The sequence below is a fragment of the Manihot esculenta genome, chromosome 4, assembly GCF_001659605.2.
Source record: "Manihot esculenta cultivar AM560-2 chromosome 4, M.esculenta_v8, whole genome shotgun sequence".
Taxonomy (NCBI): Eukaryota; Viridiplantae; Streptophyta; class Magnoliopsida; order Malpighiales; family Euphorbiaceae; genus Manihot; species Manihot esculenta.
In genome coordinates, this window is record NC_035164.2 from 17,093,937 (window position 1) to 17,116,568 (window position 22,632).

The 22,632-nt window shown below is 34.8% G+C and overlaps 2 protein-coding genes across 2 annotated transcripts in view; both read right to left on the bottom strand.

The window, feature by feature from the left end:
• Window positions 1–4,540: 4,540 nt before the first annotated feature.
• Window positions 4,541–6,998, bottom strand: LOC110612592. Its single transcript, XM_021753371.1, has 5 exons — window positions 6,551–6,998; window positions 6,364–6,495; window positions 5,805–6,077; window positions 5,424–5,556; window positions 4,541–5,333 (listed from the first exon to the last, which is right to left on the bottom strand). Exons 1-5 carry the CDS (start codon window positions 6,996–6,998, stop codon window positions 4,541–4,543), a joined length of 1,779 nt encoding a protein of 592 aa, XP_021609063.1.
• An 11,878-nt stretch (window positions 6,999–18,876) lies between these two features.
• The window catches only part of LOC110613950 (sacsin), a 43,538-nt gene continuing 39,782 nt past the window's right edge, over window positions 18,877–22,632 (bottom strand). The window contains exons 10-12 of the mRNA XM_021755383.2: window positions 20,931–21,839; window positions 19,876–20,052; window positions 18,877–19,402 (exon numbers count right to left, since the gene is read on the bottom strand). Of these exons, the coding sequence (XP_021611075.1) occupies window positions 19,205–19,402; window positions 19,876–20,052; window positions 20,931–21,839 (1,284 nt within the window). The 3' untranslated portion in view covers window positions 18,877–19,204. The remainder of the gene's footprint in view (window positions 19,403–19,875; window positions 20,053–20,930; window positions 21,840–22,632) is intronic.

Below are 22,632 nucleotides of genomic sequence, written 5' to 3' on the forward strand. Positions count from 1 at the left end.
GAGTTTCGTCTCTGTTCAGGACTTTCGGCCGCCGAAGGTGCCGCCGAAAGTGCCCTGTTCAGCCATTTCATGCATATCTCTATGTGATATTCTCAGGATGTTTTAGGGGGTTTTTGGGGAGTATATTAGAGTTGTAATTACGTATGTTTGGTCCCTCATTTGAGTCCACCTGTGTAGGTTCGGACCCGAGGAACCGAGGACCCCAGCAGTGAGTTCAGCTGCTTCGGTGTTGTCAGAGTCAGCCAGAGGTGAGTGGAACTATAACTTAATCTTTTAAATTAAATGCTTTATCATGTTTCATGCATCATGATTATGCAATAGGATGATTGCATTAGTTTTCACGAATATGCCGCATTGCATAAATTGTTGTTGTTGTGGGTGAATGTCGGATGACCCAGTTAGTCCAAGACAGGAAGACCAGGCCCCATGCTACAGGCCTGGCACAGAGTAAACAAGTCCAGGCCCCAGTCTACAGGCCTGGCACAGAGTAAGGCACGGTTATGGGACTCGAAGACCAGGAGCCCAGAGGAGGCCCTGGAAAATGGTAAGTAATGTATGTAAGACAGGAAGACCAGGACCCCATGCTACGGCCTGGCACAGAGTTAACTTGGACTAATTGGTGACGAGTTCGCCCAACCCTTATGTGAATTGTTTGTGTTATGATGCATTTCATAGAGCATAGTGTTGATGTGTTTTAATAGCTCTACTCACTGGGCTTTTAGCTCACCCCTCTCCCTTTTCCCCCAGGCTTACAGGTACAGGATATAGTACGGGAGTCCGGATAGAGTAAAGAAGTCACGCTTATGTAATAGCTAGTAATGGACATGATCAAATTGTAATGTAAAAAGTACAGTATAGTTATGTAATGAGTTTTATGGATGTTAGTGTGTGCTTGACCATAGAATGTTGTATCCCTTTTTATACATGATCTTAGAGGTTTTGATGATGTTTATGTAAACCAGCTCAACACAGGTTATGTTACCCTTTGAGGGCACAGATGAGATCCCACAGAGGGATCAAAGTTATGTTCATATTTATGCACAGGTTGAGTTTGGTGGATGTTTATGGAAAGAAAAGTTTTAAATTTTATGCATGTTGTTGATCATGTATGGGATTATACAGGTTCACAGGTTCTATGTCAGACTTGCTACGGGTCCCGGCGGCCTTAAGTCGACCCGGATCCTAGCGCCGGTAGCGGTCCGATTTTCGGGTTGTTACAGAATGGTATCAGAGCCTGGACTCTCACCAGACTATTCCCTTAAAGTGGGAGGTCAAGGGTTCGAGTAGTGGGGGAGGCGACCTAATTTCCCAAGGGAAATTTGGGCCAAATCCACTTGGGGAAGGATGCGTTTGACGAGAACCCAAGGGGACAAATCCTGCCTGGAACCCGTGAGGGTGAAGGGATGTTAAGAGCTGCTCACAGTGGCTGGGCCCAGAGGAAGGTCACGGGCTGTGAGCGGTAACAGTGCCGGGGATCACGTCCGGGCTGTTACAAAGAGATTGGCACGAGACATAAAACTAATAATTGAAAAATCCTATGGAAGTGTAAAGCAACTCAGAGAATTCGAGTATTTGCCTGGTTCTTTCTTTTGGACAAACTCATGACAAATGACTAGAGGGTTTGTAGAGCTTTTTCTCAGGTTGCTAGTTGTCCAACACTTGTTTAGAGATTGTATGGTAGTTCAGGAAGTCTATGATTTGATATGGGACCATGAAACTTGCCATCGCCTTTATAAAATGGGCATTGAGGACTGGTTTCTGCGACGTTCTGAGTTGGTGTTGCAGGGTGGATTCAGGTCATCTCCGGTTCAGGTGGAATTTATAACCCTTTGATGGTTGTGGCAATGGCGTAATGACTTCATGTTCAACATGCGTTGTTATTTGGTGATATCTATGTCTTTCGCCTTCATGCTAAGTGGATGTGAATGATACAACTTAGGTAGCTAAGTCTATTCACAGCAATTCTAGAATTACATTATAGATGTATCTTGAAAACCTCTTTGTAATGAGTGGGTTAAATTGAATGGTTCTTTGACGGGCACTCCAGGTTGAGGAGATTGTTAGCAAAAACAGAGAAGGACAGAATTGAACCCCACACATTTCATTGAAATAAAAAATAGGGAAAATTACTTTTTAGTCCCTGAGGTTTAACGTAATTAACACTTCTGTCCCTTTATTTTGGCGACCCAACACTTAAGTCCCTCACTTTATTTTCTGTCCAAATTCGTAGTCCTTCCGTCCAAAATAGCCGTTTGGGACACGTGAATTGACAAAATTAACCCTCACTAAACCCAAACCCAAATGCCTCTTCTTCTTCTTCTCCTCTTCTTCCTACCCTTTTCTGCAACTTCTTCTTCTTCTTCTTCTTTCTTCTTCTTCTTCTTCTTCTTCTTCTTCTTCTTCTTCTTCTTTCTTCTTCTTCTTCTTCTTCTTCTTCTTTCTTCTTCTTCTTCTTCTTCCTACCCTCCTTTCTGCAACTTCTTCTTCTTCTTCTTCTTCTTCCTACCCTTTTTGCAACTTCTTCATTTTCTTCTTCTTCTTCTTCTTCTTTTTTCTTCTTCTTCTTCTTCTTCTTCTTCTTCTTCTTCTTCTTCTCCTTCTTCTTCTTCTTCTGCAACTGGAGAAAACATGAAAGAGAAAAAAAAATAGGAATTTCACATTAAGAGAAGGGTATTTCTGGAAAAAATTATCACCTCTCACTTTTGACTCTTTGACCAAACGGTTTAAATGGACGGAAGGACTACGAATTTGGAGGGAAGAGAAAGTGAGGGACTTAAGTGTTGGGTCGCCAAAATAGAGGGACAGAAGTGTTAATTACGTTAAACCTCGGGGACTAAGAAGTAATTTTTCCTAAAAAATATTATTTAAATACAAAATAAAAATAACTGATGATAAAGATCATGGTCCATGATTCTACCCATGATCAAAATATGGAAACATGCTTAATAAAAAATAAATAAATAATAAATTTCCTAAAACTTGGTTATAGGTTGTAGACCAAGTCAATTAACAACCCACCTAAACAGAAAAATAGGAACTAAACATCATGTTTAACAACTTTAGCAAATCAGCAGTATCTAAGACAATTTCTAACCCTCCTCCTTGTCTTTGATGCTGCAAACTCCAAGTTTATTTCTTGAATCTGCAAATTTGGCTTTAGGCAAAACTTTAGTAAAACCATCAGCAATTTGGTCCTCAACTCCACAATAAACTAACAACACTTCTCCTTCCTTTTGAATTTCTCTCAAAAAGTAGAACTTAATCTTGAAATGCTTTGTCTTCCCATGAAATACTGGATTAGATGAGATTGATATGGCTGCATGATTATCAACAAAGACTGGCGTTGGCTCTAGCTGTTCTTCATTCAAATCTTTGAGAATTTTCCTAAGCCACAAAGCATGGTTTGCTACAGCAGTTGCAGCAACAAATTCAGCCTTTGCAGTACTTTGAGCAATGATTTCTTGCTTCTTGGAACACCAATTGATCACATTTGATCCAAAATTAAGCAGAAACCTATAGTACTTTTCATATCATCTATTGAACCTGCCCAACCACTGTCAGAAAAACCAACTAACTTGAAATTTTGACAGCAAGCATACTTTACTCCAAAATCAATTGTTCCCTTTATGTATCTCACAACACGTTTTACAGCATGTAAATGTTCCTCACTAGCACAATGCATAAATCTAGAGAGGAGACTAACAACATGCATTATGTCAGGTTTGGAGGCACTGAGGTACATGAGACAGCCAAGTAAACTTCTACAATGATTTTCATTCACTTTGACAGCACCATCATCTTTATAGAATTTTACTCTAGGTTGCATAGGAGTATCAACTGGCTTACACCCTTCCATATGAAACTTCTTTAGGATCTCTTTTGCATATTTGCTTTGATTGATGAAGATCTCATTTTTTCTTTGTCTCACTTCCAAACCAAGAAAATAAGACATCAACCCAAGGTCTGTCATTTCAAATTCTTTGAACATTTCAGCCTTAAAACAATCAATAAGCTCCTGTTTGCTTCCTATAACAAGAAGATCATCAACATAAATAGAAACAATAGTCAAATCAGCACCATTTTTCTTTATATATAAAGTTGATTGAGTAAGACTTTTCACAAAGCCAAAGCTTAGCAAGTGATCATTCATATGACTGTACCAAGACCTTGGTGCTTGCTTAAAGCCATACAATGCCTTTTTAAGCAAATACACTTTATCTTCATGCCCTTGCACAACAAAACCTTCTGGTTGCTCGACATAAATTTCTTCCTCCAAAAGACCATTCAAAAACACAGACATTACATCTAACTGAAACACCTTCCAGCCTTTTTGAGCTGCCATAGCCAACAATAATCTAATAGTATCAAGCCTTGCAACAGGAGCAAAAGTCTCCGAGAAGTCCATACCAAAGATTTGTGCATAACCCTTCACAACGAGCCTTGTCTTATGCTTATTTATTGATCCATCAGCATTAAGCTTTGTTCAAAAAACCCATTTCACCCCAATAATTTTCCTGTTTTGAGGTCTCTCAACAAGCTTTCAGGTTTGATTTTTTTCAATCATTTGCATCTCTTCTTCCATGGAAAGCTTCCATTTTTGCTCCATCATTGCTTCAGCAACACTTGCTGGCTCAAATAATGCTACATTGCATCTTGCATAGATTTCATATAGCAACTGCGTACCACGAACTGGTTGTTCATCAACATCCTCAACAGTGGGCTGTTGCATACTCGAATGTTGAACATCGTCACATGCACTCCAATTCCATTGGTCCTCCTCCATAAAAACATCTCTACTTATTATGATCTTCTCATTTTGTGGCTGAAATATTTTATAAGCCTTTGAGACACTACTATAGCCTATGAAAATTCCAGGCTCAGATTTCTTGTCCAATTTATCTCTTTTAACTTGAGGAATATAAGAGAAACAAAAACATCCAAATACTTTCAGATTTATGATAGAGGGTTTGTGACCATACCATGCTTTGTAAGGAGTCTGCTTCTGGAGAGCTTTAGTAGGCAATCTATTCAATAAAAAAATTACAGTATTGGCTGCTTCTGCCCAAAACTTTTTAGGAAGGTTTTTCTCATGCAACAAGCAACGAGTCATCTCCATTATAGTTCTATTTTTTCGCTCACTTACTCCATTTTGCTGGGGAGTATATGGAGTAGTCAATTGATGCTCGATCCTTGCCTCTTCACAAAATTTATTGAACTGATATGAGGTATACTCTTTTCCATTATCAGATCTTAACACCATCATCTTACATTTACTTTGATTTTTAGCCCATGTCTTGAATCTATAAAATACTCCAGCCACTTCTGATTTGAATCTGAGAAAATATATCCAACACATTCAAGTTAAATCATCAATAAAGGCAATATAATATTTACTGCCTTTGAGTGATGGTGTTTGATATAACCCTCCAAGATCAGTATGAACAAGTTGAAGTTTTTGTGAGGCTCTCCAAGCTATTTTGGCAAAAGGCAATCTGATTTGTTTGCCAAATTGACAAGCATTGCAACTAGATATTTCCTTTTCAAGTGAAGCCATGCCTGTACCAACCCATGTTTTTGTATAAATAATAAAGCAGAATGATGATAGTGACCCAACCTCTTGTGCCAAAGGTTAGTGGTTTTGACAGAGATTTGATGAGCTGAATACTCCTCCTCCATCAGATCAAGAGGGAAGCTTTTCCCCTTCATTTTGATTGTAAATACCTCTAATCCTTTTGCATCTTTAATAATACAGCTTCTGTTCTCAAAACACACCTTAAAACCTTTTTCAAGTAATTAGCCAATACTTAAAAGATTTTGATCAATATCTAGAACGTACAACACATCAGTAATGACTTTAGTTCCAGAAATACTTTCAATTGCAACTGAACCTTTACCCTTTGCAGAAATATATTCTCCATTTTCAACACAAACTTTTGAGGTTGATATCTTATCAAGAACCTTGAAGAGTTCAATATTATTGGACATATGATTGGTGCAACCGCTATCAACAAGCCAACTATCAACCGAACTAACGTAGCAAGATGCCACAAATAACTGTTCTTCCTCCTCCTGATTCACTGCTTAAGCCTCATTCACTATCTGATTGCCTTTGTCTTTGCAAATTTTTTCAATATGCCCCATTTGATTGCATGTGTTGTATTTTGCATCAGGTCTGCTCCAACATCTAAAATAAGGATAATTGGTTCTGCCACAATGTTGACAAGGATGATAATTTCTTCCTTTGTTGCTTGCAGCACCATTGTTGCATGCTCCAAGAAAAGAATTGCTTCCAACACCTACACCTGGATTGTATTTGCTCTTCTTTCCCTTTTTTTTCTTATTTTTCCAAGAGTAGCATTGCACCTTCAATTGAACCATCTTCTATAATCTGCCTTCTTTGCTCTTGTGCATGAAGAGCATTTAGCAACTTAGCCAAGGAAATTTCTGTAAGGTCACGAACCTCCTCTAGTGCAGAAATTTTGGCTTCAAATCTTTCTAGTAATGTTACCAGAATCTTCTCAATAATTCTGCTATCTAGAATTTTTTTCACCAAGAAGCCTAAGCTTGTTGATAATATCCAGTAGCCTATCAACATACTCTTTCACAGTTTCAGAGTCTTTCATCTTTTGTAGTTCAAGTTCCCTTCTGAGATTCAAGATACACACGCTTTTGGTACGCGCATTACCTTGAAACTCTGTCTTGAGATACTGCCAGATGTGAAAGGCAGTCTCCAAGTTCATAATCCTGGTAAAAAGTGATTCAGACACAGCTAAATACAAACATGTTTTGGCCTTAAACTTCTTTGTAGTTTTCTCCTTGTGTGTTTTGATCTGCTGCATAGTTGGATTCTCAGGCAGTTGATCAATTTCAAGGTCTTCAGCCACTGCTTCCCAAAGATCCCATGCTTGTAGATAAGCAGTCATTTTAACTGCCCATGATTGATAATTTTCTCCGGTGAACACTGGAGGTGGAACAGGACAATAATCTTTTGAAGCCATTTGGATCAAGATTTGAAACTTGAAGAGGGTTAGTATTTTTGTATAACCCTTAATGAAAAAAAACTCACTCAAATGATCACAGGTCCCTTAAGATAAGGAGTTCTAATACCAAGTGTTAGCAAAAGCAGAGAAGGACAGAACTGAACCCCACACATTTCATTAAAATAAAAAATATTGTTTAAATACAAAATAAAAATAACTGATGATAAAGATCATAGTCCATGATTCTACCCATGATCAATTCTACCCATGATCAAAACATGGAAACATGCTTAACAAAAAATAAATAAATAATAAATTTCCTAAAATTTGATTACAAATTGTAGACCAAATCAATTAACAACCCACCTGAACAGAAAAATAGGAACTAAATATCACGTTTAACAATTTTAGCAAATCAGCAGTATTTAAGACAATTTCTAACAATTTCTAACAGAGATAGAGGTGATTTTCTTTAAGATCAGGGACAGATACACGTGGGGTAATAGGGGCTATAGGACCCCTTAAATTTTCTCAATCATGTAGCGGTACTTAGGTAATATTTCATTAACTCTAAATAAATAAAAGCAGAACTACTTTTAAGTTTTTTTATTTTTTTTATAAAATTCATTAATTTGTTTTTATTTAAAAATTATATAATTAAAATAAATATGTATTTTATAAAATTAAACTCTTCAATTTTTTTAAAACAATCATTAATATATCTTAAATATTTATATTATTTATCCATATAATTTTAAATATATATATTATTTAGTATCTGTAAATTTAAATATTCATACTATTTATTTTCTCTGATTAAAATTAAAATAAATTAAATAAAAGTTTTTTTTATAAATGAGCTAAATCATTTGATTTATAAAACATAATAAATGAGTAATTTTAATATAAAGACTGGCTATGAAATTTTCTAAAAATTCATAAATTTAATAATAATTTTTTTATACATGAAACCGAAATCCCAAATAATATTTTACTGCAATCATCAACATTCTTTAATTTTTTTTTCGATAAAAAAAATTATTTCTGAACTTGAAGTCTTCGGCTTCAAATATTTTATTCAATTTTTTTTATTTACAAAATATTAAAAATATAAGTTGTTGATTCATTATTTAATTTATTTTTATACCACCAATACTTATCAATAAAAAGTTATAGTTATTTTTATTTATTTCTGTTTGTGATTAAAATTATATGTTAAACTATTTAAATTTATAGAAATAAATTTTACAATTTTTGAAAAAATAGTTTTAATTATGGTTTAGATTATTGAAAAGTTTATCGTGGTGCAGCACAGCGCATATTAGACTGTCAGAAATATTGTAATTTCTAAATAAAATCGTCAATTTCTGAATTCAATTTGCTTGTTTCAATTAGTTATAATTTTAAGCTATCTGATATGTTATCTAATTCCAGTATCGTTCAAATTTAGATAACTAATTTTGTTTTCTATTTTCTGCGATCGTCAATCTCCCTTTCCCAACAAAAGTAGTATCAGAGCATCGTTCGTTCAGAACATTGGGAATTAAGTCATGGCATCAAACGGCAACATTGTGAGTATTTCTCAATCGGCAATTCTTATTTTTCAAAGATGAAAACTTTGAATTCTAGACTATCAAGATGAAAACTCTGTTTAAGTCTCAAGATTTGTGAGACTTGGTTGAGAAAGGATATCCTAAACCAGATGAAGTGACCAGGTTGAAGGAAAATAAGAAAAAGGATTCCAAAGCATTATTCTTCATTCAGCAAGCTGGGAACAAGTCAGTTTTTTCAAAAATTGCAGCAACAACTAGAGCTAAAAATGCTTGGGAAATATTGCAGACATCGTACCAAGGCACTTCTAAGGTAATCATGATTAAACTTCAATCCCTTCATCGTGATTTCAAAATCTTGTAAATGAAGAGTGGAGAGATAGTGCAAGATTTTCTCTCAAGAGTAGCTACAATTGTTAATCAAATGAGGTCTTATAGAGAAGAAATCTATCAATATGTTGTTGCAAAGGTGTTAAGGAGTTTAATCTAAAGTTTGATCATGTTGTGGCAACCATTAAAGAGTCTAAAGACTTGGTCACATACTAATTTGATGAATTGATGGGATCCTTGCAATCTCATGAAGCGAGATTATGCATATCAGGTGAAAAGAATGAAGAGAAAACCTTTCATCTAAAAGGTGAAGCAGCTGGTGGAGGATATGGAAAAGGAGGACACAGAGGTAGAGGAGGTCGTGGCAGAAACGATCATGGTAGAGGCGATGGGCAAAGAAATGAGCAGCATGAACAAAGAACATAGAATCAGGGAACTAGCAAAAGCAGTATTCAATGCTTTTATTGCAAAAAATATGGATATGTAAAAGCATATTGCTGGAAACGAAATCAGTAAGCTAATTATGCAGAAGAAGAAAAAGGAGACCAAGCTGTTCATGGCTTATGAAGACAACAGAATAACTTCAAGTGATATTTGATTTTTAGATACTGGATGCTCCAATCACATGACAGGCATAAAATCATTATTCAAATAGCTTAATGATTCATACAAGTTGACAGTAAGGCTTGATGATGACAAGCAAATGCAAGTTGAAGGCAAAGACGCCGTAGCAATTAAAAATAGTAACGGTAATGTAAAGCTCTTGTACAATGTCTATTTCATTCAAGTTTAACATAGAATTTGTTGAGTATTGGGTAACTCATGGATTGTCGATATTATATTTTATTTGATGATGAGTCATATAAAATTAGAAATAAAAAATCATATCAGATTATAATCATTGTTTCCATGTCTGAAAATAAATTGTTTCCCTTTGAAGTCTCTAATATTGAGAATCATGCTCTTATTATTAAAGAGAGTAATAAATCCATATTGTGGCACTTATGGTATAGGCATCTATATGTAAAGGGTCTTCAATTTTTGAGTAAAAAATAAATGATTTTCAGGTTACCTAAGATAGAGTCTCTAGATTTATCTGAAAGGTGTATTTATGGGAAACAGTGTAAAAAACCATTTTCTATGGAAAAGTCTAGAAGAGCAACTGAATGTCTTGAGCTTATGCATGTTGTCTTGTGTGGTCCCATGAAAATGCAGTCCTTTAATAGGAACACATATTTTTTATTATTCACAGATGATTCAGCCGAATGAGCTGGGTGTATTTTTTGCAATCCAAGTCAGAAACTTTTATGGTTTTCAAGAAATTCAAGGCATTCATTGAGAAGCAAAATGGGCAAAATATAAAAATACTTCGAACCGATAGATGAGAAGAGTTCATGTCCCATTAATTTAATCAATTTTGTGAAGATGAAGACATCCACAGAGAATTAATAGCTCCATATATGCCAGAGCAAAATGGAGTGTCTGAGCAAAAGAATCGCACGATGGTGAAAATGGAAAGAAGTTTGTTAAAGGCCAAAGGATTGCTAAATGGTTTTTAGACAAAAAGTGTTACAACTGCCATTTACTTGCTAAATTTATCATCAACAAAGGCTATTTTGAATATAACACCACTTGAAGCTTAGAATGGTAGAAGACCCTCAGTGAGCCATTTAAAATTTTTTGATTGTATTGCCTATGCTTTGATTAATTCTCATAATCATAGCAAAGTTGATGATAAATCAACAAAATATATTTTTATTGGTTATTATATTCAATCTAAAGTATATAGGTTATATAATCCTATTAGTGGTAAAGTAATTGTGAACAGAAATGTTATCTTTAATGAAGAGGCACGTTGGCCTTGGCAAGAAAATTTCAGACAGCGTACAAATTGAAAGTTCAATTGAAATATAACAAGCCAATTCTCAAATACAACAAGCTACTTTTCCAGTACACCAAACAACTTCTCCGATTTCAGCAAGCTCATCTTCATTTGAAGATGAAACTCCTCCAAAAAGATTCAAATCATTGGCTGAAATTTATAAGACTTTACAAGTATTGTTTATAGCTGATCTAGCAACTTTTGAGGAAGTAGAGAAGAAAGAAGAGTCGTGCAATACTATGAATGATGAAATTGTAGCAATTCAAAGGAATGAAACTTGAAATTGATGAACCTTACTAAAGATAAAAAAGCTATTAGTGTCAAATGGGTCTTTAGAACAAAGTTTCAAGCTAATGTCAGCATTCAAAAATGAAAAGCACGACTTATAGTAAAAGACTATTCATAGCAACAAGGTGTGGATTACAATGGCACCTTCTCTTTCGTTGCACGGTTTGAAATAGTGAGAACTTTTTTAGCACTAGCTGCTTAATTAAATTGGCTAATCTACCAATTTGATGTCAAATCTGCATTCATAAATGGAGAGCTTGAAGAGGAAGTATACATATCTCAACCTGAAGGTTTTATTGTTTATGGGAAAGAAAAGCGAGTGTATAAGCTAAGAAAGGTATTGTATGGGCTTAAACAAGTACTCCAGGCATGGTACAGCAAATTAGATAGCTATTTTTTGCAAAATTAATTTGAACAAAGTAAGAATAAATCCACTCTCTACTTAAAGAGGTGAGGTACAAATGATCTTCTTATTGTTTGCCTTTATGTTGATGATATAATATATATGGGTTCTTCTTCTTCTCTAATTAATGAGTTCAAGCTATGTATAGAGAAAAAGTTTGAAATGTCAGATTTAGAGTTGTTGCATTATTTTCTTGGATTAGAAGTCAAGCAAGTTGAAGATGAAATTTTTATGCCGCAAAGAAAATATGCAATTGATTTGCTTAAGAGATTTAACATGTTGAATTGTAAGAATATAGCTACCTCCATGAATTTAAATGAAAAGTTGCAGGTTGATGATGGAACTGAACTAGCTATTGAAAGCTATTTTAGAAGTGTTGACTTATTTGCTAATTCTAAGGATATGATTTGATTTGATTAGGATCCTTAATTATCTCTGTAATTATTATTTAATTATTTGCTTTCTGTTCAGTTATAATTCTTTGTATATAAATAGTCATGTAAATCACTTGTAAAGATAAAGAGTAAAATATAATAATACTCTAAAATTCTCTCCAAAATTCTTCATAGTATCAAAATTTTTTCCTGATTTTAGGATTTAAATTTAATTTTTTCACATTAGGATTTCTAAAACCTTAGATCTACCTTTTTGATACTACCCTATCTAGGGACCTTTTTACATCTCACCACTGCCACCAGGAGGACTGCCGGACCATCATTGGCCAAACCTATTAGTATAAGCTCTAGTCCCATGTACATTGTAAAGGTATTTTATCTACAATAAATAAAGATGAGGCATCCATTTTATCATTTTGTTTATTACTGTACATATTAAATTGATAAAACATCATTCAATGTTAAGTCTGTTCAAGTTATCAAGTGTGAGACACTTGATAGTAAAACCTTGGAGCTTTAAAGAACAACATTCTAAACTTTTCTAGTCAATTTTTGTCATGGGAGTGATATTGAACTAAGACTAGTATGGTCTCTGTGAGATGATCATGTTTTACGGGTCATAGGATATTGGATATCAATCAGAGAATATTAATACAAGTTAAGAACGTTGTATTTGAAAATGATCCACTTATGAGAACACTACAGGTTGAAGTCATAAGTGTCTCTCTAGTGATACTTGTACTAGAAGTCCTTAGACTGAAAATCTCTATAAATGCCTAGATGAGTCCTTGTATACTTTGACTTACACCTAACGCACCCGTAAATGGGTTGGCAAGTACGGGTTGTTAGTGTATTTGCTCTAAGCCATTATCTTGGACCTTTTGTATGTCATTTTGTTTATAAATAAAAGAGGTTTTATTATCATTATTATTTATTTGCATGTTACGTAATAATGATTAGCATCCCTGGTTATTTATTATTATGGTAATAATAATAAAATATGACTATTATAATTATTGATTGATAATCATGAGATGATTATGTATATGTTGATATAATTCAATAGTCATAGATACTTGTTAGAGAAAAAAGTATTGGATGGACCCACATTGAGATCACTACATGGGTTATTGTCATAAGTGAATCTCAAGATAATTATGTTTTAATCCTTTGACTTGAAATTATCATAGTTTCCAACATAAGAACTGTTATGTTTTGACATAACCAAATATTGTCTTTAATCGGATAATCATAAAGGTTATGATTGAGTATAATAGAAATTATGTAGAGAACATTGAACAATCAAGATAGAATCTGTTCCTCTCTTTGAGAGAGATATCTTCTAGACCCCTCGATAAATGAGACTGAGAAATGCATGGTCGTTCTTAAATGAATTGATAGTGTGATCAATATCATTTGGATTTATCAGTCTACTTAGAGATCAAGAAATCATAAGTTTGAACATTATAAGTTTGACATTGACTATGACTTATGTTCAAACTAGATATCGTGTGACAAAGGGATTAATACATGTTCTGTTTATTAGGCTTTATCTGAACACCCTCAATGGTATCCACACGAACGTTTTCTTCTGGAGTGCTAGCTCTATCAACGCATGGATAAGCTATGTGCTCCCCAATCTGCAACCCAGAAAAATGATCACCCCAAAACCTTACTCCCATAATTCAAAGAAGGTCTTTTATTCATTTTTCAATCTTTTCGCTTTCCCACACTTTTTTTCGTTTTTCCACACTTTTTTTTCAAAAAAAAGTTATGTTCATAACCAACTATCACAATAACGTAGATTCTCAAATATCTATGTGATAAGTCCTTTTTGAAAAGGAAAACAAAAAAATCTTTTATTTGTAACAGTTACAGATAGACTGCAAATCTTTTAAATATTATTATCTTATAATAATAAATAATTAATATTAATAATAATAACATCTTTATTATTATTAATTATACTAATGGGCTTTTAGCCCATTAATATGATATAGCACATCAACGACGTTCTTTTGTGTGTGACCCAATAGGATCACATTAATTGGTAATAGGCCCAGTCCCACAAGGCCCATAAATCATAAGCGGCCTCTAGCAAAATATTATGACTACTTATCCTTCCTTTCGAATGAAACGAAACACTCGAGTCCTGAAAAGGGAAGCAGAGATTTTATTTTCTGCTGCATTGGTTTGGGTTGCAATAATCTCTGCATTTCCTAACACGGGTATGATTGGGTATGCCATGATTCATGTTAAGCAACATGAGAGAAGTGAAGAGATTGCCTCTCTCGAAGAAAGAGAAAATATCATCGGCCACTTGACTAGTAAAACTGAGAAGAGTGTGGCCACACCCAAGTTGTATGATAAAAGTTATCATTAATTTGATTGATTCAATATCATTAATAGGTCAAGAAAAATGATTCAGCAACGAGTAAGGATGACTTGTTCCATGCCTTATGCAAATCATGATATCTTATGGCAAAGGATTGTACTAGTTCACTAGTAGGGTGATTTTCTGAGCAAATTTATAACTATTCAATTTGGATAATTATAATATCTTGCTAGAGACCAATTATAATTTATGGACCTTAAAAATCTATTGCTAACATTGAATAGTCCTACAAGATCGCACACGATGAAATTTGGATAAAGGGTACTTTGGTCTTTTCTTATCGGGCCATTAATAAGTATTTTGTTTAAAACATTATCAATGGGCTCATGTGAATTTCGGCACACATTCCTAGGCTCACTTAATGTGGTTTAAGATCTGATATAATTAATTAATTAAAAGGTTTAATTAATTAGTTAAATGAGAGAGAGAGTCCTAATAGGATTAAGACTTGTTTTAAGGAAGTTTATTTTGAATTAAATGTCAATATCTAATTGGATTTGAATTCAAATTAAATCAAACTTTCTCTTCAGGTTTTCTACTCCCTTGGCAGAATTAGAGTTGCTGAAAATGAGAAAAAATAAAACCCTAATAGAACTCCAAAGATGTGGCTATGTATAAGTGAGAAAAAGAAGAGAGAATAATAGATCTTCCACCTCCTCTCTTTGGTCGGAACTCTTAGACAAAAAGAAGATATTTTTCTCCTACTGGCTCTTAAGTTTTTGGCACTAAACAGTTTTGACTGTGCGGTTGTCGAAGCCGGTCAAAAATTACCTTTTTGATTATCAATAATTTTACAACTGTAGATAGTAGCAAAAGGATCAAATCCACAGGGAATTGATACTTACCTATTTTCCTTATTAAGACCAAGTAAGCAAACTGAAAGTAAATAAACTGAAAGCAAAATAAAAAGGGGGGGTTTTGAGATTGTTTCGATTAAACTAATACTGAAAGCAATAAAGTAAAGCGAATAATTAAAGTAAAGGAATTCAAATATGAGAAAAGCTCTAGTTGAAGAATTGGATCCACTTCAGTTGTTGGGATTGATCATTGATACTTAGGTTCCTTTGTTTGATTCAATAAATTAGTTATGGAGGTAGAAGATGCTTCTCACCACTATATCCCTCCTTAAGCATAAATTAATTAGGGAACGTCCTCTAACTAATCACTAATCAACAAGTTGCCAAGGAACGTCCTTGGGCCTTTGGCATCTAACAACTGTCAATTGCATTAAGAAATAGAGAGACCTAATTCTAGCTACCCAAACGCATGGTGATATTGCTAGATCATGCAATTTCCTTAGTTTTTACACCAAGAGTTACTTATGTTTGAATAATCCAAGCAATTACGGACTTAAAACTATCCAAACTAACAAATTATTACCTTGCAATCAAGAATCAATAGGCCCTATTGATCTAAACCATAAAGCAACAATGGAATTAAGCATGAAATTGCATAAATATTGAAAAACAAAAGATAAACAATGTATGTTCAGATCTCCCAATCCATAAAACAACCAAAGTTTTACCTAATCTTTAACTAGAAAAAAGAGTTTCAGCCACTCATGACTGAAACAAAATAAAAAATAAAAGAAAGGAAGAAGGAGAGAAGTGGCTGGCGGCCTTGGAGAGGAAGAGAGGTGCGGCGGCCCTTCTTGAATCCGAATGAGGGAGAAGACCTGGAGGCGTGCGGCACTTGGTGTATTTATAGGCTGAATGTTGCCCTAAGTTTCCTTGTGAGGTGGAGCCTTCTTTTGAATTTCAAATTTTGAATGTCCTCTTTTGAATTTTGAATTTTGAATTTTGAATCCTTGAGAGGTAAGTGCATCTTCTTGAGATTTGGCTTTTTGAACAAGCTGAATTTTGAATTTTGAATTTTGAATGTGCATCTCCTTGAGATTTGGCTTCCTCAATAAGGAAGAGACTTCTTGAATATTTGAAATTTGAATTTCAAATTACTCTGCTGACTGCACTTTTCTTATTTACCACTTTTCTTATTTAGCACTTTCCTTATTTATATTCACTTCAGCTGCAACTTAACTTGGGCAAATAACTTGTTCTCCTTTATCTCTTTTTAGGCAGTTTTAAGAGTATTTTCAGCAAATGACCTCTCTACACCATTTTCTGCAAAATAAGATCAAAACCATAAAATTAAGCAGAAAAAGTTTAAATTAACATTAATAACATCATGATAAAATGGTCTAAATTTGGACTGATCAACTTTAGAGATTGAAAGAGATCATATCTCCAATCCTCTACCTAAGCCGAGTTCACAAAACCAAAAGGAAGAGGCAAACATTCAAGGTGCTAGCACACTTCCTTTGGCCAAGAATTTCAGTGTGTGAAATTGTAGAGGGAAGTCGCTATTGGGTAGTTCCTTGGTCATGTTTTGCTACTGGAGAGGAGATCAAAAGGATGATTTTGATTCGTTTCGTTTTGGTCTAGTCCTATAAATAATTCAATAAAGGTAACTCTTGCAAGGTCTTGTTTGTTGTTTATCAAGGCTAGAGGACTGCAGGGCTATGTCACTAGTAATAAGAAGCAACCGGATGAGAGTGATCTAGATTTTTCTCAATGGGAATTAGATAATTATCTTGTTATGACATGGTTACTTAACTCTATGCAATCTCATATCTCTAAGTCTTATTTGTTAATTGATACTGCTGCAAAGATATGGAAGGCTTTATCCTTAACTTATTCCAAGATTGGAAATGATGTCCAAATTTATTAGATTTGAAATAAGATCCATGGGACTAAGCAAGGAGAAATGACTATCTCCCAATTTTTTTTCTGAGTTATGTGGCTTATGGCAGGAACTTGATTACTATCAGGACTTCCAGACAGACTGTACTAGAGATACAGTCAAATTTCAAATAATGATTGAAAAGGAGCATGTCTATGATTTTCTTGCATGGTTGAATAACGAATATGATCTAATTCAAGTCCAAGTGTTGGAGAAAAATCATTTTCTTTCTCTATAAGAGGCCCACACCCATGTTCAACAAGAAAAAAGTCGTCGACGTGCTATGCTCTATACTGCTCCAATTGAAAAGGCTGGGTTGGCTATTAGTTTGAGCACACCGCAGCTTCCTAATTCTGTGAAAAATCATCTGTATTGTGACTATTGTGGAAAACCGAGGCATACCAAGGAGACTTGTTGAAAGTTACATAGTCGTCCCACTAAAGGCCGTGGGGGGAAACAAGGTACCTCTAGAACTCAAGCTAATTTAGCAGAAACTGTGGAGGAGCCCTTTAAGAAGACAACAGCTACTGAGTTTTTTTCTCCTAATGAAATTTAGAGTTTCAAATGCCTCCTGTCTCATATTGACACCTCTTCCTCCTCTAGTACTACATCTAACTTTAAAAAGTCAGGTAATGTTTTCTCTCTTAATACTGTTCCATGATTATTGATTCTGGTGCGAATAAAGACATGATAGGATCTTCTAAAGGCTTTCTCAATTATTTTCCTTCTCTAACCAAAGATTGTTAAAATTCCTGATGGCTCTTTTACTTCCATATCTGGAATATCTGAAATATATTCTGTTATTTGTGCACCTAATATTAAATTATCATTTTCCTTCATGTTTTCTGCTTTCCTATCAATATTTTATCTGTCAGTGCTATCACCAATGCTTTTAACAATAAAATTGAATTCTTTACTGATCATTGTGTTATTTAAGATCTTCTCACAGGGAAGAAGATTGGCAATGGTAGACTGCATGATAGCTTATACATATTGAAAAGTGATCCAGGTTCTCCGATATCTCAAGCCAGTTTGGAGAAAATAAGAATGTCAAATAGAAAATAATACAATGGCACAGGCAGTTAGGGCATCTATCATTTTTTGTCTTAGAAAAACTTTATCCTAGTTTGTTTGCTAGTTTTGGTTTTTTATTTTGTGAAGCTTGTGAGTATGCTAAGCACAATAGAACCTCCTATCCTTTGACTCATAATAAAAGCCAAATTCTTTTTATGACTATTCATTCTAATGTTTGTGGGCCTACTCAAACTGTCTCCTTATCTGGTAATCGATGGTTTATTACCTTTATTGATTGTACACTCGAATGACTTAGCGAACATTTCCTAATTAATTTAAAACCTAAGGAGAAATTGGTTATTGGTTATGTGGAGCATCTTCCATAACTATAACTGATTTATTGAAGTTCATAAAGGTATCTTTGTATCGATGATCAATTCGCAAACTGAAATGAATCCCACACTTCAAATGTGACTTGTCCAAACGTCCAATTTTCTCTTCCAGATTGGACATCTCCCCCTATCTACTAGAATTCAAACTTTCTAATTGAACCATATCATTTAAAATCACGGAATTCGAGATCAGCTCTTTTTGCTCATTATTCTCTCCCTAAAAGCATGGAAACTGACTTGACCTGACGATTTGGGCAAACTATCCAGTGTACTTCACAGATTGCCCAGAAGACTGCACAGAAATCCAGAATTGATCAAAGCCTGCAGACAGTGATTTACTCAGAACGATTTATCCAAATCAAACTGGGCAAATTAATCAACAGTTTTTTTTATTAGAAAAAAAAAAAAAAAAACTAAGACAAGCGTATTAACTAACGGAAAAAAAAGTTCAAAGAGGACGGATGTCCTTTTATGTTAATGGAAATATTTTAATGTAATTTACAAAATAAAAGTACAATGGTAATTCACCATACATATATATATAATATATAATATGTATGTTTCAAGAAACAATAGATCAGTATGCTTTCGTTATTGTACTTTACAACAAAATGAAGAAATTGAAGTAGGATCTAAGCACTATATTTTACACGTTTATTTTATACATAGCAAAGAAACTACTACACCCAAGGGCAAAAGCTACAATACAATATTCAATAATATTGACAAGCTGCTCCATGTTTGGCTAACACGCTATTACTGTGATTTTCTATTTCCGATATGTGACAGTGTTGCATCTATGAACAAATTTATGGGGGTAACTTTCTAGTCCCAGATCATGGCCTGAAAATTCTTATGGTCTTTGTTACCTGAAGCCGACAAAATGGACATCTGGAAACAGCAGATGAGCATTTACGACAAAGCACATGACCGCATGGAGCAATTGTCATGTCAACTTCGTTACTCAAACAGACTCGACAAAGCCATGCTCCTTTCGCTGTATCAGCTTCTTTTGCTGCCACATCAGCCTTTTCCTGTATATAATTTTAACAAATGTTCTAAGACAGCATTATGAACATCAAAGCGAATATCCTCAATCAACAATCGTGAAGATATCATTGTTCATCTTAAGAAAATGCGTCCGAGGACAATCAAAGCAGCTGCTAAAGTACTTGCTTACATTTGCAAACTTCTATTTTACGTTAGTTATTGAGCTATGCCACTTGAACCATTTCCATTGAAAACTTGCATTAATTTATATATGACAAAATCACCCCACTTTAATTTTGTATGTAGTTAGATTTTGATAAACCACAATATTTTTTACCTAATAAACAAGTAAAAAATTTTAATGTTTTACAGGCTATAGGATTATTACACTCAGTTGTCACATAAAATTTTCTGCAATTGTCTAAAAATTTGCAAATCTGGGAGTAGAAAATTGGAAAAATCACAGTTGGATGATGTTGCAGAGGAAAAATCGAAACAACTATATTGCTTCACAGACCTGTTCAAGTAAAAGTGCTGCCTGAGACTCTTTCAATTGTTCCTGCAGAGCTATCGTTCTTTGCAGAAGAGACTGCTTTTCCTCATCCATGTTAATCCCGGCCGCAGAAAGCATCTCATGAACAGCCTGCACAAGTTCTTCAGCTGACACTCGGCCATACTGGAGCTCTTTTCCACCCTGCAATTAACATTAAAAGGTGGTCTTGCTTGAGTGGTCAATTGAATCCATCCACTACAATTAATCACTACAGAAAACCATGAACCACAGTTTCCACAACGACTATTCCTTTTCAGCATTTTGTTAAATTTGGAGAGATTGCTGGGTAAATTAATATTTAATTCATTCTAGTATGGGTTTCATACAAGTTATTGAGTTGATTTACACATCAAAATGGCTAACCAAGTCAACGTTGCAATCCAACCATTAACATATTGCCCTTTCACCTTATAGGTTCCAATATGGGACTTTAATTTCATTTCATTTCCCAATGTCTTAACAATCAAATCCAAATGTCAAGCAAGCTTGTTACTTAACAAGTTTAAATAGGCTGGAAAGCTCCAGTATTGATCATTTCCAGGATGCTTCTGTAATTTTAGATGCATAAAAGCTAAAAAGACAATCCCCCACCACTGCCCACCTGCACCCCCAGACTCGCAGAGAGTGAGAATTGACAATACTACAGTAGAAAGGTGATGGAAGACATCTCAAAGACCCTTAAATACATGAGAATAATATAAAGCCTAAATTACTACAATTACACTTTATAATAGTTTTGCAGGGTCACGCATCAATAGGAATACTAATATTAGAGTCCCGCATGCTAATGTCCAACACTTTAAGAACATAGGAAGATTGAACTTTGAATATGAATATGTGGAGCATGAGAATAACATGATTAAATCCAGAAACATCTAACAACAGAAAGATTATAAAACAGAAAAAAAAAAAAAATAAGAAAGGAAATACTGTCTAACAACAAAAAAATTACAACTATCACATGAAACATCACATCAAACCATTGAAATATTTGATGGAATACAAGTGAAAGTCCTCACCTGATAAGATTTTGGTTTGGTACTTCCAGAACTTTCTGGCACCTTGACAAGAGGCAACTTATCAACTACAGCATGACTACCACCAGACACAGTTGCTAAGGAAGCCTCACTTCCCGTTGATATGCTTTTAAATGAGAAGACTTGTGAAGAAAGAAGACACTCAACCACTCCTGGGGCAGTTTCCACCTTGAATCTGTAAAGAGCTTGGCCAGCTGATGGTTTAACATCCTCTGGAACTCTCCCGTACCTCAATTTCTCTCCATTCTGAGACCGCCATGCCACTATCTCTCCATTGTAAAACGGCCTCAAAGGATGAAGCTGCACTTGGACAGCATCTTGAGGCAGTATTTCATTTCCCACTAATTTGTTACTTGTATATTCAGTTTCTCTCTTGTTGAAACAAACTTTTAGTATACCGAGAATTGCAGTTTCAGAACCTCCAGGGCATAAAAACAGAGATCCTATAGGTAGTGGGGAAGAGAAACCTAAAATCCGGCTGACAACAATTGCAACTACATCAAGAACGGATATACAAGCAGGCGGCTCAGCAACCAAAATACAGGTCTCTGACCGGTTTACAAAATATAGACTACGGTGTTTGGACCCACCCTCCCATTCTGGAACAACACAATTCTTATCAATTAGGGTGATATCAAGGGACTTTGGAAGAAGCACAAAACGAGTATGGAGAATTTTAACAAATTGCAACTTTTCAGCGAGACTTCCCAGTAAATTTTGTATGATTTCCAAAGACAAATTATAAGTAACAGGAATGCAACCACTCGTGCTATTTACAAGAGTCCACACAGAACTTTGAAATGATCTACTTGACAGCTTCTCTCTGATAAGTACTAGAGGAACAGACCCAATATAATCCAATGTCTGTGAATCTTCTTCCTCATCAAGTTCCTGAAAAAGAAGACATTTCCCAAGCTAATAAAAAATTTTAAAATGGGAAAACCTAGGCTTCGCATATGACAATTTAGCAGTGTTATCAAGGCGAAAGGCCACAGGATCCCCTATCGGCTTAGGCGAGAGGCGAGACGACGCCTTTTTAAAAAAGGTGACAAAACCAAAATTTTGTTATATATTTTACATATACATATATATACATATAAACACTTCAATGAACACTCATATTTAAAGAAAAAATTACATGTTCCAATGAAATATATATATTATTTGCAAAAGAGAAATTTTTTTTTTTAAAAAAAAAACGAAAAGAAAAAGAGGATTTGCTGTTGTGCCAAGTCCAGCAAAGAGAGAAAAGAGGATGAGAAAGAGAAGGAAAAAAGAAGAAGAGGAGAGAAAAATTAAAAAAAGAAGACATGCGGCTATGCAGGTACAGTAAGGAGGGAAGAGAGGAGAAAGAGAGAGGAGGAGAGACATATTTGGTTAATGGTATTTGGGGAAAAAAAGATAGGAAATTTGCATATTAATTGCTGCAGAAGTGTTATCTGCTGTTTGAAAGAGATGGAGAGAAACTATAATTTCTCTTTGTTGTTTAAAAGCATTTTTTTTATATATAAAAAAAGGCTAGCTCCAGTGAAGCGTTGCCTCTGGCGCCTCTTGCCTGGCGCCTTTGTGGATTGAGGTGTCGCCTTTGTGCAGGCGCCTCCCCTTAGTTAGGCGAGGCAAGGGAGTGGTGCCTCGCCTTTCGCCTTTAACAACACTGCAATTTAGAAGACAATAAATTTCAGAA

What these genes read in the sequence shown, in the direction of transcription:
- LOC110612592 (XM_021753371.1), bottom strand. Translation starts at nt 6,998, where the DNA reads ATGGCTTCAAAAGATTATTGTCCTGTTCCACCTCCAGTGTTCACCGGA. An exon ending in CAACAAGCTTAGGCTTCTTG is followed by an intron (nt 6,496 to 6,550) that starts GTGAAAAAAATT and finishes TAACATTACTAG; the next exon opens with AAAGATTTGAAGCCAAAATT. An exon ending in TATTGATCAAAATCTTTTAA is followed by an intron (nt 5,557 to 5,804) that starts GTATTGGCTAAT and finishes GGGTTGGTACAG; the next exon opens with GCATGGCTTCACTTGAAAAG.